The following is a 19,459-nucleotide window of genomic DNA, read 5'->3' on the forward strand; positions in this document are numbered from 1 at the left end:
AGAAAATTATCTTCTTGTATGATGTAAGTTGGTGGAGTATCTGACATTAAGAGGTGGGGCACTTTGTTGTGTAAGTTGCCTTTATTTTTCTTGGAAATCACAACAGTTAGCTTTTGGCTTCCTTGAAGTCATTTTAATGTTAATACTGGTGTGTTTTTTTCCTACACATTACATCAGAGGAGGCTGACTTGCAGCTTTATTTCCCAGGAGCTCTGGAAGTAGAGGGAGATGGGAGGTAATCTCTTCAATGTTAATAAACTTTTACATTTAATGAGGAAGTGGCCCATAGAGATGGCACGCTCCAAGAAGATGCCTACCCTACAGAGCAAATCTCTGGTGCCCTGAGAACTGCCAGGGAGGCACGTGGCTCCCAGGCAGGATTACATTTTAGGATTAAAAAGAAAAAAAGAGGTTTCTGTTTTTTAGTAGACTTGATCATTTTTCAGAGGTTGGTCTTAACCTTCTTGTGTTGAGCTTCTATTGGGTTGGCCAAAAAGTTTGTTTGGGTTTTTCTACAATACCTTTCAGAGAAATCCGAACAAACGTTTTGGCCAACCCAGTACTTGTGGATTAAGACCTATCAAATATGACCTCCTGCTGATGCCTTCCTGACTCTTCCAGGCAGAAAAGCACCCGGCCCAGATGTATCTCCTTAGCATCATGTTTGCTCCTCCAATAGGATGATGACCCTACTCATTGTTTCATTTGTCTATTCCTTCCAAGGGACAGGGCAGGGTCATTGTCACATTCAACTTATCCTCAAATCCCTGGAATCTGGAACAATGCCTAGAACAAACGCGTAATTTTGCAATCAGTATGTACTCTTTGTGTGTACTGAAGAAAGAACGAAACTCCTAGATCTTCCTCTTTCTAAAGAAGGACTGTCCTTTGCTTTCCAGTCATGTCATCAAGTCCCACTGTTGGATCTTCCAGCACATCCTCCATCCTCCCGTTTTCCTCTTCAGTTTTTCCTGCTGTCAAACAGAAGAGTGCCTTTGCCCCTGTCATCAGGCCCCAAGGCTCCCCTTCGCCTGCCTGCTCCAGTGGCAACGGAAATGGATTCAGAGGTAAGCATGCTGTAGCACCTTGGGAGTCAGCGTGGTCCATGTGCCACAGAGTCTGCAAAGTGAGAGCAAACAGCCTTGCATCCTTCTGTGTCTCTAGCCATTTCCCTACAAGGAGATGCTTTGGTGTTTTCATCGTGGGACCAGCCTGGCTTGTAGAACTGGGCTAGTTCTCTATCCTAGGGCAAGATGGGGGGAATAATAGAGGAGTCAGACGACTCTGCAAGGACACAGAATTAACTATGGTAGGGTGGTGGCTTAGACGGTAAAGAATCCACCTGCAGTGGGGGAGACCTGGGTTCAATCCCTGGGTTGGGAAGATCCCCTGGAGGAGGGCATGGCGACCCACTCCAGTATTCTTGCCTGGAAAATCCCCAGGGACAGAGAAGCTTAGTGGGCTATAGTCCACAGGGTTGCAAAGAGTCAGACATGACTGAGCAACTAAGAACAGAGCCATGTGGACCCTCCAGGAGTGTCTGGACTCTCCAGATGTTGCCTTTTTTTTTTTTTTTTTTTAAAGCTCTGCTAGGTCGTCATTGCTGTGCAAACTCTTCTCTAGTTGCAGCAAGTGAGGGCTGTTCTCTAGCTGTGGTACGAGGGCTTTTCTTGTTGCTGAGCACAAGCTCGAGAGCGCCGGGCTTCAGTAGTTGCGGCTCCCCGTTTCTGGAGCACAGGCTCAGCAGTTGTGGTGCATGGGCTTAGTTCCGCCACAGTACATGGGTTCTTCCCGGATCAGGGATCAAACCTGCATCTGCTGCATTGGCAGGCGCATTCTTTACCAACGAGCTGCCAGGGGAGCCCTCCAGACCTCGCTTTCGACGAGACCGTGTCACTATTTCCCTTAAGGTACCTGACCACCACAGCAGGTGCCACATGAACCGGCTTGCCACCCACACAGCATTCCCAGTGCCGTGGCACCAATGGACAAGACCTATCAGAAGCAACCAGCACATTCTGAGAATTCTGGTTTTCATGCTGGTGAAACTGATAGCAGGTGCCCAATCAGGGTGGGGTGGAGAAGAAAGGAAGAAAGATACACTGTGTCTAAGAACAAGCATTAGTATCACCCATCAGACCTGTTCTTCAGTGATGTCCTAAAATATAACGTGACATGATGTAGCACGCATATGATGAGCACATGAGAATCTAATCACCTCATTGTGAATGGGAGCAGCTGATGGCTCGAGAGAAAATTGGAAACTGCTGAGCGCTGGGGGAGCCTGACGCCCCACATTATTTTTAGGCTGCTCCTTGTGTCTTGACATGCAAACATTCACGACAGGCGGTGTTGGATAAAACCAAAGAGGGCAGAAGTTTGGGTAACCCCTTGTGGATCAGAGCCTCTGAGGTCAGCACAGCCTCGATGGACTGTGTTGACCTTGGAACTGCTTCTGCCTGGTGGCTTTACGATTGCACGGGGAATCCTGAGCCTTGTGTGTTGGGGGGATACTTGTGAGGGTGTCTTCGCTAGCTGGGCTGAGCACAGTTCTGTGAGGTATGGCATGTTCCTGCCACATTTCTACCATTAGAGTGATGGTGCCTCCTCGAAGTCAAGTGACTTGACAGACAAACTGTGAAATAAGATTTGAAAACCCAGCCCTCAGAAGAGCCCCTGAAAATTCTTTTGCTTCTAATGAGACAAAGCAGCTGGGTCTACATGCCACCCAGCATGGGAATAGTTGGAAACATCTGTATATTTGAAGGGGAAAAATACATGTATATATTTTGCTTTTCATCCAGATGTCAGATTCAGTGAGAAGCAGGCTGAGCCTGTAGCTAAATATCTCCACTTCCTTGTCTCTCATCAAGGGCCGGTGGTTTCTAGCCTAGCATGATGGGACATGTCCAGAACTTTCCCCATGATGGCCTTACCTCCAGACTGGAATAGGAGAACAGTTGCTGGGTTTTAAAAAATTCATTTATTTTTAATAGAAGGATAATTGCTTTACAATATTATGTTGGTTTCTGCCATACATGAACATGAATCAGCCATAGCTATACATATGTCCCTTCCTACCCACCCCTCTAAGTTGTCACAGAGCTCCAGTTTGAGTTCCCTGAGTCATACAGCAAATTCCCACTGGCTATCTATCTTATATATGGCAGTATATAAGATATAAGTATATATTTTGTATCGGAGTATAGGGGATGACTCAGTGGTAAAGAATCTGCCTGCCAATGCAAGAGATGTAGGTTCAATCCCTGGGTCGGGAAGATCCCCTGAAGTGGGGCATAGCAACCCATTCCAGTATTCTTGCCTGGGAAATCACATGGACAGGGAAGCCTGGTGGACTACAGTCCATGGGGTCGCAAAGAGTCAGATGGGACTTAGCAACTAAACAACAACATAGCTGATCAACAATTAGTTTTAGGTGAACAGTGAAGGAACTCAGCCATACATATACACATATCCATTCTCCCTCCAAAGTTCGCTCCCATCCAGGCTGCCACATAACACTGAGCAGAGTTCCCTGTGCTGTATAATAGGTCCCTGTTGGTTATTCATTTTAAGTATAATAATTGCTGAATTTTTGCCACATCTTCCCCTTCCCCACCACCTCTTCAGCAGTGATGTCTCCCCTTTCCAAGTCTTATGGTTTTAGTCATGTCCCTTAAGTCTGGTGGGGGCCACACAGGGCTCATCAGGGAAACGTAGAGTGAGAGGCCCAAGAAGGACTAAGGGTGAGTGCAAGTGTCAGAGGAAGAAAGGGAGGGTACGGGTTTTCTCTCCCTCCAGCCAACTCTTGCCAATATTTTCAGCTTCACTTGGAGGAAGAAAAGTATAACTTGACTGCCACCTGCCACCCCTCTCTCTCGCAGGGACTGAGTGGAGGAGCAGAGCTAGTTGACTCAGATTTCTTGGGTCTTTGGTATCCAGGGTGGCCCACCTAGGAGTCCTACCTGGCTCTTGGCCCTCAGAGGCCAGGACCAATTTTTCACTGGCTGCCATGGCCTAGAATCCCCACTGTGCTGGTGGCTGCATGCCCAAGGCCCTCTGTGGTCCACTGGTCAGAATGGAGTTGTGTGACCCTATGGACCATAGCCCACAAGGCTTCTCTATCCATGGGGTTCTCCAGGCAAGAACACTGGAGTGGGTTGCCCTTCCCTCCTCCAGGTTGGAGTCTTAAAACTCCCTCCAAATTCCCTTGGTGATTTGAACCTTAAGATGGAGGAGGAGGATGGGGAGGGGCCGGAGAAGGAGAACAGAATAAAAAGGACACTTAAATTAGGAATTGGAGACTAAAAAACTTAGAAAGAACTATGAAAATATAAAGTTGTGTATGCAGAAATAAGAGAGAATTCTTTGGAGAACCTCAAAGACTACCCATGGTGGGAAGAACGCTGGCACAATGGAACATGACATTAATCAGATTTCCTTGTTCTACACTGTATGTCCTTGTATATGAACTTGATTTCATCAGATGTTGCTGGAATTGGAGCTCAGCCTCCCACATGCTGGAGCATCCATACTAGTTACTGTCATCCAAGAACCTGGGGTTCCTAGACTGTTAAACAGGAGAACTGATTGCTCTCTCTCAAGGTTGTTGAGAAGTTACATGTGTGAAGAACTAGGAAAAGCGAAGGACGTGCCCAGCAGAGAGAGGCTGGGGCTGACAAAGGATGCCTTCCAGAAGGCTTCACTCCAGTTTTTCCTCATTTGGACCAGGTGACCAGCAGTTTAAGGTCCAGCAACACCAGGTGCCCCGTTGTTGCAGAGACAGAGAGAGCCAAGCTGACCTTGAATGTGCTGCCCACAGCCACTGAATGAAGGGATCCTGGGGTGGCAGCGGCTGAATGGCAGGATGCTCCATCTCTGTAGGGACAGACAGTGGGAGAGTGAAAAGGTGGTCTGAGGTGGAGCCTGAAAATCACAGGCTGAGAGGGAGGTTCTTCTCTTCTCCTGCTGTAAGGTGAGGTGGTTTCGGTTGCCCGCAGGAAGACTGCACAGCCAACACTCTCCAAGACTCGTGGACCATGCCTGGACCCCACATGTAAGATGCTGGACCGAGCACTTTACATGAATTATCTTGTTCCAGCATCCTGTGAGCCAAAGGCAAAGGTCATACAGTTATCACCATGTCTAGTTAAGGAGCTCACCCAGGACCACAGAACCAGTGACTGAAGAACTTGAACTCAGACATTTTTACCCTAGAGCCTGAGTTCTGGCAGCCCTTAGTCTTTCTGGGGACAGAAATATTATAGTAGTTCCTCTCTTCAGCATTCATCCATACCTACTTTCTACCTGAACCAAAGAGTAACTGTTACAATTCCCATAAAATGTCAAAGGTGAAAAGAAATTGGACAACTGCAGTTACACATTCTCCCAATTAACTTTTGCTTTCTGTCTGTTGGCGACAGTTGCTTTTTTAAAAAAACTTTTTATTTTGCACTGGGGTGTAGCCGATTAACAATGTTGTGATACTTTCAGGTGAACATCAAAGGGCCTCGGCCATACATATACAGGTGTCCGTTTCCCCGCAAACTCCCCTCCCATCCACGCTGCCACATGACATTGAGCAGAGTTCTCTGTGCTATACAGTAGGCCTTTATTGGTTGGTTATCCATTTAAAATATAGCAGTGTGATGGGCATGTACACACTGGCAATGGTTTCTACAAGCAAGAAGTCAGGGTCACCACGGAGCAGAGTCTCGCCCACCCAAGTGCCCACCATGACACCAGAAAGAAGCAAAATCCATGAAATATGTTTTTCTCCAGACGTGCAGTGGATCTTGTTCTCAGAGAGGCTCTGCCCTTTTAATAAGCCCTTTAGATAACTCTCTCAAGGATGCAGGAAAAGGAAGGGGCTGATGAGGCTGAAGTGTAATAGACAAGTTAAAGTTGAAAACGTGAGCCCCAGACCTACTGCCAGGGAGCTCAGTGTGCCCTATTCATTTCCCCCACCTTCCATCTCATTTATCAGGCATTCACAGTTGATGAGTATAGATTGTCAAGATAATATTATGCACTATGTGCCAGATTCATTTTCCAGCTCCCTCCAGGAGAAAAAAAAAAAAAAAAACCCTCCTACACTCTGGGATAATTACCAGAGTTCCTATATCTCCAAATCATCGGGGAGTGTCCAGAATTGAACTGCCTTTATTGAAAAGTTACATCGATTCAATATATAGTAATACAGGCAAAAATAATTAAGGCTTTGCTAGCTGTGTAAGACCTTAATCCGGATCTCACAAACATTCAATAAAGGCTATATGGGGAGGGAAATAGGCGGCTGACAATCTTGCCTGAGAAGACGAGCTGGCATAGAGAGAAGGGGTAGAGCGAGAGGGAGGAGGAGCGAGGAAGGGAGGGGTAGGAAAGAAGGAAGAAGGAAGGAAGTGGGTGGAGAGAGATGTTAGAAGAAGCAGGAAGAATTTTGGCTATTTGCTTATAAGCCTAGTGAACACCATTCGGCCAAACGCTTCTGTGATGTTTGATAAGCCCTCTAGATGAGGCTTTGACAATAAAACCCAAAGGATCAAACTCTAGATACAGTGTGACATTTGGACACAAGGAAACCACTCTGCCAGGTTCCAAGAATGTGCAAGTTCAGTGGGTTCACCCCCGAAAGCCAAGGCCAGAGGGATGCATTTTGGTGTGTGATTTTTCTACATTGTGCTGACGCTGCTTTATTTCTCATATCAAGGGGACACTTTGAACCTGATACCGTCCAGACAGGCATTTTCCACTTGACCAGATGGATACTGAACTAGGGACTAGGATGGATGGATGGACTAGGGCACTGGACACTGCACTTGGATTGGGGGTGAAGAGTAGAGATTGGGGTGACTCTTAAATTAGGGCTAAATTAAGTTAGCCCTTCTGTTCCAGTGAATCAGCATCCCTTAGTGAATGGGCATCACAGATAGTGAAAGTGAAAGTCACTCAGTTGTGTCCAACTCTTTGAGACCCCATGGACTGTATAGTCCATGGAATTCTCCAGGCCAGAATACTGGAGTGGGTAGCCTTTCCCTTCTCCAGCAGATCTTCCCAACCCAGGAATAGAACCAGGGTCTCCTGCATTGGGGCAGGAGATTCAGGCAGATTCTTTACCAACTGAGCTATGAGGGAAGCCCAGATAGTTGTGCATCCCAAAGGAAGATGAACCAGTTAGAAAACTCATCAAATCTCAGCTAGCATGGATAGAAACCCAGGATGGGTAGAAAGTCTGATTTGTTATAAATGATGCCTTGTAAGTAACTCAATAGGCTTGGCACCTGGAATTTATTTTCCTCTTCCAGCTAAGTGATTTGAAACTGTATAATCTAGAAATTATTTTAGTCTAATAATGAAAACTATCTTATACATATATCCATATTACAATTTAGTACCTGTTTATATGTCAATTATACAACCCATTAATATAAAATACAACATGATTCTTGGCCTTTGAAGCAAAATTTCAGCAAGCTTTGTGTTATGTTCAGTGATTCAGTAAGGCAGGAAGCTTTGTGTTATGTCCAGTGATTAAGGCTTCAGTGCCTCTCCCTGGTTGTCTGCTAGACCAATGCAGTGCTCAGGCACTTCCATTGTGTCCCTGACTCTTTGTGACCTCTTGGACCACAGCCCACCAGGCAAGAATACTGGAGTGGGTTGCCATTTACTTCTGCAGGGGCTCTTCTTGACCCAGGGATCGAACTGAGTCCCTTGCATCTCCTGTATTGGCAGGCAGGTTCTTTACCGCTGCACCTCCTGGGACCTGAGGACAGTGGGTTCCCATATCAGCTGAAGGTACCATCACTCTGGATTGTTCCAGACTGTCCATCCCATCCCCTACCCCTCTCTCTGGGTTCTAGACTTTAATGTAAAGAGTCTCTAAGCCTCATGCTTGTGTCTACTCTTTCTTTGCAGCCATGACTGGACTTGTCGTGCCCCCGATGTAAAGAAGAGGAAGAACAGCTTTCTTATAGCACAAAACTATTTACTCTGATGGACTGATAACAAAGAAAGTGCTAGGAGCTCTCTGGGGAGAGTTGCGCCCCCAGGTGAACATGATGGACTGATCTGGCTTTGCCAGGAGCCACCTCTTAACCTGGTCTCCTGTTTGTCATGTAGCTCTGATGGTAGCTACACAAACTGACCCTCTTGGGAACAAGGACAAAAGATGTCATTGACGTAGTCAGTGCTAAGAGCAGAAATGCAATTCTTTGTTACGAACATTATGAGAACCACCTTCCTATGTTTGTAAAATATTTAAGAAAAAAAAATTGGCAAACGATTCATGCTTAATATTTTGGATACTATTTGTTTTTCTTTGTAGGAAAAAAAAAAGTTGAAAGTTTCTATTTTCTATGAAGCCTTTCAGATACCAATTTAGTTTATGCAGAAAAAAAAAATTGAACAAAACAGGGTACCAGCATGAAAGACTTTGTTAAAACAAAACCTGAATCGAATGATGAAATGTGCTTGTATGTGTGTTTGCTTATAGTTTAATCTCCTTAAATAACAAACAAACAAAAAAAAAAACAAAAAAAGGGAAAAAATTTTAAATGTTTTACAATTATTTAAATAAATAAATGTGTAACTTATTGTAAGTAGAGGTAGAAATTCAGACCTTTTTGGAAGAGAGAGGAATTTCTCTTCCTGATGTAAAATGGAAGTGATGCAAACAGGTAGTAACAAGTTTAAAAGGTGTGTGATTATTACTGCAGTTACTTACTAGACTCTTATTCCCTGTCCCGCATCCCCCTCTTTTTCCATCATTTTATTGACCCACACAGGCAAGAATATGTTCCTTATGTAGAACAACCAGGTGCAGAGACAAAGATGCAAGTCCTTGCACGTACACAAATACTCAAACCCATCCATCCATTCCCAGCTCCGTCTGCTTTCTAATAGCCTACATGTCCCTTTTGGTATTCACTCTTTGTGAATATATAATTTTTAAGAATTCACATTAGCTCCCAACATTCTCCCCTGAGAAGTGCAGAGCATTCCCATCTCAGTGCACCCCTGGCTTTGCAATCCCCAGGAAAAGGCAGGGCTCACCTTAAAGACAGCCAATGTCACGTGACTTCCCCAACCAGCTGGCCCCTGTGGAATCTTCCTGTTCAGAGCCCCACATTCCCTCCTCTTTGGTGAGCTGCTTCAGCATAGAGATGTAAGCCCCATAGACCTTCAGAAGTAGGTTTGAAGAAGTTGACTCTGTCTCTCAGACTCCTCCTTATCAACATTAGGATGTCCACATCTTTCCTTATCTCTGCAGATTTCTGCTTTCATGGCATTAAGCTCACCTGGAAAACAACTATGTATCCTGCTTGACACAGTTTCCAGGCAAGAATGTGATAGGATGAGGAAGAGGCAGGTTATAAGCCCTAACTCTCTCCTCTGATATTTGAAGAAATGGAAACCTAGATTCTTAGCAGAGTCAGAGGGTAGGGGCACCCGTGTTCCAAATAGCATATTTCCCTAGGCCTGTGACAGGCTCTCATAAGTTCTGGGACTGGCTCTTAGCAGGAGAAATCTTGAAGGAGCTGCTAACATGGCGCTAAGTCTTGAAAGTCTGTGTGGTCTTGGAGATATATCCAGACTTATCTCAATGGCCAATAAGGATGTCATTTTTTTCCAGGCCAGGGTTCTCCGTGTTGACTGACACCACAGTACAGGCTATACACAGACTTAAGTTTGGGGTATCAGGTTAAGATTCCAACGAGAAATTAATGCAGCTCTCCCGAAAAAAACATCTTCAGTACATCCGAGCCAAGTTTAGGTGACGTCATAAATTCTCCCTCCCTTCCATTTGCCCACTTCTATTTAACCCTCAATGGTCTTATCTGCCTGTATTCCAGGACTACCCAATATGACCCAAATATTATTTCTACGCACATGATACTCCAAGTTTGGAAACCTGGCATGCTTGTAATCATGCTGACTGTCCCTCACAGTCAGGGCCTAAAGCACCAAAAAACAAAAAAGCAAAACAGGGAAACACACACAAGAGAACGTTCCCCAGTGAAAAATCTGATGGGAGAGGAAGAGTGTGGATGACACACACCACCATCCAAAAGTGAAGGCAGAATGAAATTAAGCATGTTTAGACCTGGATTCCAGCCAATCCAACATAAGGAAATGTTTTTTTTAAGTAGCATTGCTTTTAGAATCTGTGAATTTTGCTCTTGCATGAAGATGAGTGCAGTACTGTCTTCAAAATGATTGTAGAATTTCTCGGTAGCTTTACACCGAAAAATGTGTGTAACTAAATACCAGACATCTTTGACCATTCAGCTAGAACCTCAGCAGCGACAGATCTATTTAAGTGTACAAATGTGTGTAAGGATGATGTTTAGTGTACTAATAAATTAAAAACAAAGCTACTCTGTTCTCTTTAGTCGTTGCTGTTAAATCATTCTGGTTCCAGGTCATTTTTGTGCCACTTGAAATAAGTATTTCTATAGGTAACTACAAATTCTATCCTATCTTTGTAAAAGGAGCTGTGTTAAGATTTTTCATTTAAAGGGACACTTTATTTACTGCATTATTTATCTCTCTCTCTCTCTCTCTCTCTTTTTTTTGTTACAGCATCATATTCTCCCCCAGTTTTTCTTTGCACATTCCAATATGCATGGTTTAAAAACCATCCCCTTCTCTAACTTTTGTACAGTAAGGTCTCATTTTCAAACTGTATAGTTTCATTTTATCATTTCTGCTTTGTCAGTTATATACAGTATAAAGTTGCTATGCACAGAGCTTTTTGTAAAGACAGCTTTTTTTGTTTACTGTTTTTAATGGTCTTACTTATGAAAGAATATCTTGTTTGTAAAATGAATATGTCTACTTCAGTTTTAAACTTTAAATTATCCTAACAAAAAATAAAATTTTTGTACTGTAAAAATAATTTGGAACTTGTCTCTCTCTTTTTTTCAAGTGGGAAAAAAAAATCAAGTTTTGGATTTATTCTTTCTTTGGTGGGGGCAGAATTTACACTTAAGTTTGGGGATTTTCGCATGGCTGCTAGTTCCTGAACTCTTGTTGGGAAATTTTACTGCAGCTTTTGCTTACTTGGTAAATATTCTGTGGTGCTGACTTGGAGGAGAGAATACATATGACTCAAGTATTTTTCTGTATATATTTACGTATCCATGTAGTCAAATCCCTTCATAAAAACCCAAATGATCCTACTTCCAATGTTGGACTTTGGTTATATAGAATTCTTAGGGTAGGTAAGTAGTCTATTTAGATTTGAAACTGCAAAACTCAACAAATGTTATAGCTGATCCATCAGGTACAAGGTGAAGAACTGGAGGCTGGACAGAGATGTGATGTTTAGTTTTAGATCACAGGAAGAGAGAAAGTCTCATGCCTCTAGGAGGAAATAATTCATGGAAAATAGCTTGTCTAAGAAGACGGAAGCACTGTCCAGAGAAAACAGTGATCACAGAGAGGTGGAGTGGTCAGAGAAGTTCCCATGGCGGGGTAGAGCAGGAGGGTCCTTCAAAGGATGGTAGTAATGTTGCGGTAGGGGTTGTTAGTGGGCACTGCAGAGGGGAAAGCTGTCATGGACAAAGATGAGTAAAGGGAAATTGACATAGTACATTTAGGAGAATGGGATTCTGAACGTGGTTTTTCCACCAAACTATTCACAAGCCTACTCATAATAGGATGGTTTGATTTCTTTCTACAAGGATTCAGTTCAGTTCAGTTCAGTCGCTCAGTCATGTCCGACTCTTTGCGACCCCATGAATCGCAGCACGCCAGGCCTCCCTGTCCATCACCATCTCCCGGAGTTCACTCAGACTCACATCCATCGAGTCGGTGATGCCATCCAGCCATCTCATCCTCTGTCGTCCCCTTCTCCTCCTGCCCCCCAATTCCTCCCAGCATCAGAGTCTTTTCCAATGAGTCAACTCTTCACATGAGGTGGCCAAAGTACTGGAGTTTCAGCTTTAGCATCATTCCTTCCAAAGAAATCCCAGGACTGATCTCCTTCAGAATGGACTGGTTGGATCTCCTTGCAGTCCAAGGGACTCTCAAGAGTCTTCTCCAACACCACAGTTCAAAAGCATCAATTCTTCGGCACTCAGCCTTCTTCACAGTCCAACTCTCACATCCATACATGACCACTGGAAAAACCATAGCCTTGACTAGACAGACCTTTGTTGACAAAGTAATGTCTCTGCTTTTTAATATGCTATCTAGGTTGGTCATAACTTTTCTTCCAAGGAGTAAGCAGATTAGAGATCTCCAAACCATAGAAACTGTGTTCCTTGCATAACGGACTGAGATGCTATTTTTTTTTTTTAAAGATTCTTTTCAAATGCAGACCATTTATTAAGGTCTTTAATTAATTTGCCACAATAGTGCTTATGTTTTATGTTTTGGCTTTTGGCCATGAGGTATGTGGAGTCTTAGCTCCCTGACGAGGGATCTAACCCACAACCACTGCACTGGAAGGCAAAGTCTTAACCACTGGGCAACCAGGGAAGTCCCGGATGAGATGCTGTTTCTAAGCACTATTCAAAGAAAGCTATTGTGGTTTTGCTTTTCTCCTCGAAGACTAGCTCTCTGCCTAGACTGTGCTTGTGTGTGTGTGTGTGTGTGTGTGTGTGTGTGCTCAGTTGTTCAGTTGTGTCCAACCCTTTGCTATCTCATGGACTGCAGCCCACCAGGCTCCTTTGTCCGTATAATTTCCCATGCAAGAATACTAAAGCAGGTTGCCATTTCCTTCTCCACGGGGTCTTCCCTACCCAGGGATCAAACCTGCCTCTCTTATGTCTCCTGCATTGGCAGGCAGATTCTTCACCACTGTGCCTCTTTGCCAGGTGCCTTCTCAGCCCTTAGGTCATAGTTTAAATAGCATCTCCTCAGGGAGGACTTTGCTAATCTCTGACCATGGATATTTCCCACCTACTCTCTTTAGCTGGACTCTGTGTCCTTGTTGTAATTTGTGGTCATTTGTGGGCCACTTTAGACTGGAGGCTCATAATAGAGCCCATATCGGTCTCAATCCTAGATGTGGAACATCCAACTGTGTCTGAGATGCCCAATACCCAGCGCTTGAGATGCCCAATGAGTACTTGCTAAATCAGCAAATGAGACAGAATTCTGATCCCTAGAGGTAGCCTTGCTTTGGTGTGTGGGACAGGTAGCTGATGTGTCAGAAATAATAGGAAACAGCATCACTTTGAGAATTCACTCCTTAGGGACTGTCAGTCAATCCAAAAAAGTGAAGAAGTGTGTCTATAATATAAAGTGACTGGCTGTTTAATAAACATAAGAAACTCAAAATGAGAGGGAAGTGAGGAATAAGAGATCCCTTGCTTGTGTCCTATGGAGTAAGTCACTTTGCCCCTTGGCCCTGGAACACTGTAGATTCTGTTGATGCTCAGCTATCATTCCAGAGCTAGAATCAGGGCCTTTTAGAAGAATGTACATCCCATTCCTGTTCCAGATAGTCCACTTGACTTGCTGACTGCACACATGAATCTCAAAGAGCTTATAGGTTCAGCATGGCTGAGGGCACTGAATGTGAGACGAGGGTAAGATTTGAAACTTGAAGAACCAGGTGGGGATCAGGTCCTAAAAGAACTTCATCATATCATAGAGTTTAGTCTTCATCCATAGGACTACAAGGTATGTCATGGAAAACTGTTAAAAGAACTTGAGTCAAGGAATCAACAAGATCCACTTGATCCTGTAGAAAATCATCATAACTGCAGTGCAGATGATGGATTGGAGCAAGTGGATGGTTGGAGGCAAAGAGACCAATTAGGCAAGGGATAAAAGACAGCTGACAAGGACCAGTGTGCTGGACCATCACTGTGACTGGCATCCTTTTGGTTGGTCAGTGTCTGTGCCATGAGTGAGTGAGTGAAAATTATTCAGTTGTGTTGACTCTTTGCAACCCCATGGACTATACAGTCCATGGAGTACTCCAGGCCAGAATACTAGAGTGGGTAGCCATTCCCTTCTCCAGAGGATCCTCCAAACCCAGGGATCGAACACAGGTCTCCCACATTGCAGGCAGGTTCTTTACCAGCTAAGCCACCAGGGAAGCCCCTGTAGCTTCTGTCTGTGCCATGCCAATTAATAAATGTTTTAAAATTACTCCTGCAACCTAACAGAATACGGCAATAATCCAGAGAGTGAGTCATACTTGAACTAACGCTTGGCAGTAGAGATGGAAAGTAGCGGAGAGATTTGAAAGAAAGCTTTGCAGTTTGATATGACTTAATGATTGATTAGATGCTAGAATGAGGGGACTAGGGTGACTAGGATAACTCCAAATTTGCTAGACTACTGAATTTTGTGATAACATTAGCTGAAGTAGGGAAAAAGAACCATTGCACAGAATGGAAGCATATGATGATTTTAAGTTTGGGCACATCTGTTACAGTTTCACCTTTGCTTTCTTGGTTACCTGAAGATTGCTTTCTACAGTTTATTCAGGAAGGACTTGAAAGAATTATACTAACTGGTTTATGCATATCCAAAAAAGAAATGGTTGCTCAGCTTTTATTTGACTAGGTGTTTGTGCTCAGTTGCTCAGTCGTGTCCGACTCTTTGTGACCCCATGGACTGCAGAACACCAGGCTTCCCTGTCCATGGGGATTCTCCAGGCAAGAATACTGCAGTGGGTTGCTGTGCCCTCCTCCAGGGAATCTTCCCAACCCAGGGATCGAACCCAGGTCTCCCACACTGCAGGTGGATTTTTTATCATCTGAGCTGGACTGGCTGTTTAGTTAGGTATAAAAATTTCCTGAGTTAAATTCTCTTTCTCTGAGGACTTCATAGGAGTGTATAAAGTGTCTTCTAGTATTGAATGTCTCTGTGATAATATCTGAAGCATGGCTCCTTCACTCATTCTCTCTTTTATTTTTTATTTCCCAGGGCAATCCTAATATTTGTTTTCTAAGTCAGGACACTTGAGAGTTAAAGGGGCACAATAATTATGCCTGGAAAACCGAAGTAGACTGGTACTTGGTCCCTCTACTTATAAATTATTTGGCATTTTTGCCTGCCTGCCCAAAGGAGTCTTTCTTAAAGGTCCAGTATCTTTACTGGGATATGTCTTGGTATTGATTGTTCTGTGTAATTCATTTTCTCTTGGGATATAGCGTTCCCTCTCAACATGTAGATTCAAGTATTCTTTTATTTCTGGAAGCTGTCCTTTAATTACAACATTGAATATATTCTCTGTTCCTTCATTAGGGCTATTGTTGCTAGAGACACCAATTATGCATATGCTAGACCTCAACCCACTCCAGTGTTCTTGCCTGGAGAATCCCAGGGACGGGGAGCCTGGTGGGCTGCCATCTCTGGGGTTACACAGAGTTGGATATGACTGAAACGACTTAGCAGCAGGAGCAGCAGCAGACCTCAGTATCCATCATTCATCTCTGTCCCATTCTCTCCAGCCTCTCTTGACACTTGGAGCATATATGTGCTTGCTTTTCTCACTCTTGTCCTCTGTATTCCTTCTCATGTGGCCTTAATTTCTCAGATGATTTTATTTTTCTCTTTAATATAATTTTCATAAACTGTGCCAGCTTATATCATTGCTTTGTATTATGTTACTTATTTTTTTGAGCAATTGCATCTCCGTTTTGAGCTATTGTTTTATATAGAAATTATTTTATTATCATTATTATTATGACAAAGAACTTGATCAGAAATACCATCTGTTCCATGAAAACTGATTTTTCAGGTAAGTGTCCTTACCTATAATTTTTTACTCTTTCCCCTCTGCCCATGGTCTATGTGTAAATCATATTTAGATACCTCTTTGAGAATATTCATCTTTGATTGAGGTGAGTTTTTCCCGGATCAGCTATTTGCCAGAAGTTTGAGAGCAGGGTGACTAGGACAATGCACTAGGCCAACAGGAATTCTTATTTCAAAAATGTGCACGTGTCTGTACACAAGAATAGTGGTGGTGGGAGTAGGAAGACTCCTTTTAGGTTTTACTTCTTCTTGTGGGCAAAATAAAGCAGTGTTTGTACAATTGCTCACAGTGCATACTACCCTTCCTCACCACCTGGATGCTTCTTTTTTTAAAAAATAATTATACATATATACTTTTGGCTGTGCTGGGTCTCCTGTGCGGGCTTTCTCTAGCCACCACAAGCAGGGACTGCTCTTCATTGTGGTGCATGGGCTTCTCGTGGTGGCTTCTCCTGTTGTGGAGCGCAGGCTCTAGGGCACGTGGGGTTCAGTAGCTGTGCCATGTAGGCTCAACAGTTGTGGCTCCTGGGCTCTAGTGCACAGGCCCAGCAGTTGTGGCACATGGGCTTAGCTGCTCCTCAGCATGTGGGATCTTCCCAGATGAGGGATAGAACCTGTGTCTCCTGCATCGGCAGGTAGATTCTTTACCACTGAGCCACCAGGGAAGCCCTAACTGGCTGCTTCTCACACATCTGGTTTGTCTGGGTCATTCCCTCATTAGTGTTGCCTACTGTGCTTCCTGTCTTTGTCAAATACAATCCAGAGATATGTCTACAATCAGACTCTATGTTAGTTCCAATTGTTTCAACAAGAGATTGTTGGTTTTGACTCTCAGGATAGCAACATTTATCTCACCAGCTTTTTCTGACATTAGCATCTGAAACATCCTTTCTCAGTCTCTACCCACATTCCTGTTTGACTTTCACCGCCGTTGCCTTCCTTCCTCATTAATTGTGTATTGGGGTAACCAATTTTCCTAAGTTAATTGAAGGTGAAATTCACGCTTCTTGCTCTCATTTCCTTATTTTCTTTTAGGTGGGAATTAATGGAAAAGGTCTTATGACAGCATTTTCATCTGATATCTTCATATCCTCTGCATTTTGGCAACTCACAAATAAAGGGATTGCTGCACAGGGCTATGAATTCTTTCATTCTACCACCCTTCTACCTTGGACCTTGTAGATTACTCTTGATAACAAGCTCTTGGGGCACCAGCTCATTGGCTACATTCTTCACTTTTCCTGTTACACTCTGCCAAATACAATAATAAGGTACAGGTAATTCCCCAAACTACTACTAAAAGTGGTTGTCCAGCTGAAATTTGTTACAGTGAATAAAATATAAAAAGGGACCTAACTCTTGGAAATATGATAAAATAGCACATAACCTGTCATGCCATCATGCTTTGGGTTATTCTAAAGCTGATCCCACTTTAAACAGAAAAATTCTATTTTTATAAATTATATGCATAAAAGGTAGTATGATAAAATGGAAATGGCTAGAATTCAGAGATCCTGATTCAAGTTCTACTATCTTCAACTATGTAAACTTAAACAAATCACTACATTAAGACTTATTCTTCTCAAATGCAAACCTAAAACAACTATACATCTTTATGTATATGTGTGTGTGTATATATATATATATATACATGGATATCATATGTATATTATACGCATACATATATATATATATATATATAGAGAGAGAGAGAGAGAGAGAGTTGCTTTTGTCCTTGTCTTGCATTTGAGAAGACTAAGACTCAATGCAGCAATTTATTCAAGATTATATAACTAAGGACATGCACAGCTAAAGATCTATATCAACATGTATATATATGTGTGTCACTGTTATTATGATTAAAAGAAAACATATATGTACACTAAAGGATGTTTAAGCTCCATAAAGGGTAATTTTCTGGTTTTGGTCTGTTTATTACTCTATACCCCACATTTAAAACAGTACTTAGTGCTGAGCAAGCAATTAACAATTAAATTAACAAATTAATATGTAAAATGTGTACATGTGACAGAGGCTCAATGACTTAAAAACCACAGTTTCAGCATGGGATTTACAGACTCAGGTTTATATCGCAGCTCTCCCACTTGCCTGCACAAGGATGGAATTCAGGTGGAAACTCAGCACTCCCTGGTTCATCATCTTTGAAAGGACAAAACTACGGTACCTAGTCCTGCCTTGGAATCAGGTAACATCTTCCTCTTACATGGTTCCAGCTGCTTCTCAGACAGGAGTTAACAAGGGAAGCAGTCAGCGCACAAGGTTCCCTCTGGTCTGTTTTGGAGATAAAAGAGTGAACAGCAACGAGACCATTATTTGGCCATGGATACCATTTGAGCCAACGGTAAAAATTAGGGCAGGACAATAAGCCCTATGCACAGGAAACAGTCTCCAGCACAGTGTGTCCCTGGGAGTGGTACACCCAAGAGAAGCCACAGTCCCAGTTCTCTTTAATCAATATTAATAATAAAAAAAGAAACTCAAGGATGTGTGGCCCAATCACCAGTCTACTTTTTCTCCCATTAAAAGTTAAGAAGAATTTTTTATCATAGACCAGAACATCTGGTGTGTCATGAATGTGACTTCTGAGGACAAAGCAAGCATTGTTTTCCATTCCAGATTTTCTCAAGTCCAAGATCCTGAACGCATGAAAAATTGCTTTTAAGACAGGAATGAGACCAGAGTGACTTCCAATATCAAATCCAAATAAATATTTACCATTTTTGCACCGAGCAAGAGCAAAAGAGTTGCACAGAGCTCCAAGTGCCTCAAAGACTGTGACTACATAAATCTGAAATATTAAAGTCATCAAAGATTAATAACACTTGGTGTTAGCGATAATAGTGATAATGACTAATACAGTGACAATGCTAAAAGTCCATTCTAGACACTGTGGAGAAACAGAAAGAGTGGGAGCGCTGGAAATGAGCAGGCGAGGTGAGGTGAAGTCGCTGAGTTGTGTCCGACTCTTTGCGACCCTGTGGACTGTAACCTACTAGGCTTCTCCATCCATGGGATTCTCCAGGCAAGAATACTGGAGTGGGTTGCCATTTCCTTCTCCAGGGGATCTTCCCTACCCAGGGATCGAACCCGGGTCTCCTGCATTGGAGGCAGATGCTTTAACCTCTGAGCCACCAGGGAAATGAGCAGACCTGGGTTCAAATTCCATCTCCAGCCCTTACTATAACTGTATAACTATCAGAAAATTATCTTAAGGAGTTTTATCTTCTCCCTCTGCAAAAATAGTGAGAAGAAGACTTTTACACCAGATTCTTTTCCTGCCAAGGCTGAGGTTTAAATAAAATAATGAATATAGAAATGTCAGCTCTAAACATTTTCGCTTCTTTCCTGCTTGGCGGTGGTAGTCGCTAAGTCGTGTCGGTTCCTGCGACCCCATGGACTGTAGCCCACCAGGCTCCTCTGTCCATGGAATTTCCCAGGCAAGAATACTGGAGTGGGTTGCCATTTCCGATAAAAATTAACATGTGTTTATCTAGAAACCCACCATCACCCCTTCCCTACAACTCCTCCCTGGCAGCCCCGAAAGAAGGATTATTAATCAGCCAGTGTTTGTGAAACACTTAGAAGATGAAAATGCTGGGTGTGGTACAGCACCATTTACATCACAATACATGAGTTGGCTGCTCCATCAAGTGGGTCTACTTACAGTGTGAGTCCTAATAGATGTGTTCCTGTCACTCAAAAATCAATGTGGGTG

The 19,459-nt window shown here is 43.2% G+C and overlaps 1 protein-coding gene and 1 non-coding gene across 2 annotated transcripts in view; one reads left to right on the top strand and one right to left on the bottom strand.

Moving 5' to 3' along the window:
- EBF2 (EBF transcription factor 2) overlaps nucleotides 1-10,894 on the top strand; it is a 220,288-nt gene extending 209,394 nt beyond the window's left edge. The window contains exons 15-16 of the mRNA XM_004004175.6: nucleotides 900-1,067; nucleotides 7,915-10,894. Coding sequence (XP_004004224.1) covers nucleotides 900-1,067; nucleotides 7,915-7,946 — 200 coding nt within the window. The 3' untranslated portion in view covers nucleotides 7,947-10,894. The remainder of the gene's footprint in view (nucleotides 1-899; nucleotides 1,068-7,914) is intronic.
- A 7,916-nt stretch (nucleotides 10,895-18,810) lies between these two features.
- Nucleotides 18,811-18,882, bottom strand: TRNAW-CCA (transfer RNA tryptophan (anticodon CCA)). The gene has a single exon. It is a non-coding gene; the product is annotated as a tRNA-Trp (tRNA).
- Nucleotides 18,883-19,459: the final 577 nt, after the last annotated feature.

The sequence above is a fragment of the Ovis aries genome, chromosome 2 (assembly GCF_016772045.2).
Source record: "Ovis aries strain OAR_USU_Benz2616 breed Rambouillet chromosome 2, ARS-UI_Ramb_v3.0, whole genome shotgun sequence".
Classification (NCBI taxonomy): Eukaryota; Metazoa; Chordata; class Mammalia; order Artiodactyla; family Bovidae; genus Ovis; species Ovis aries.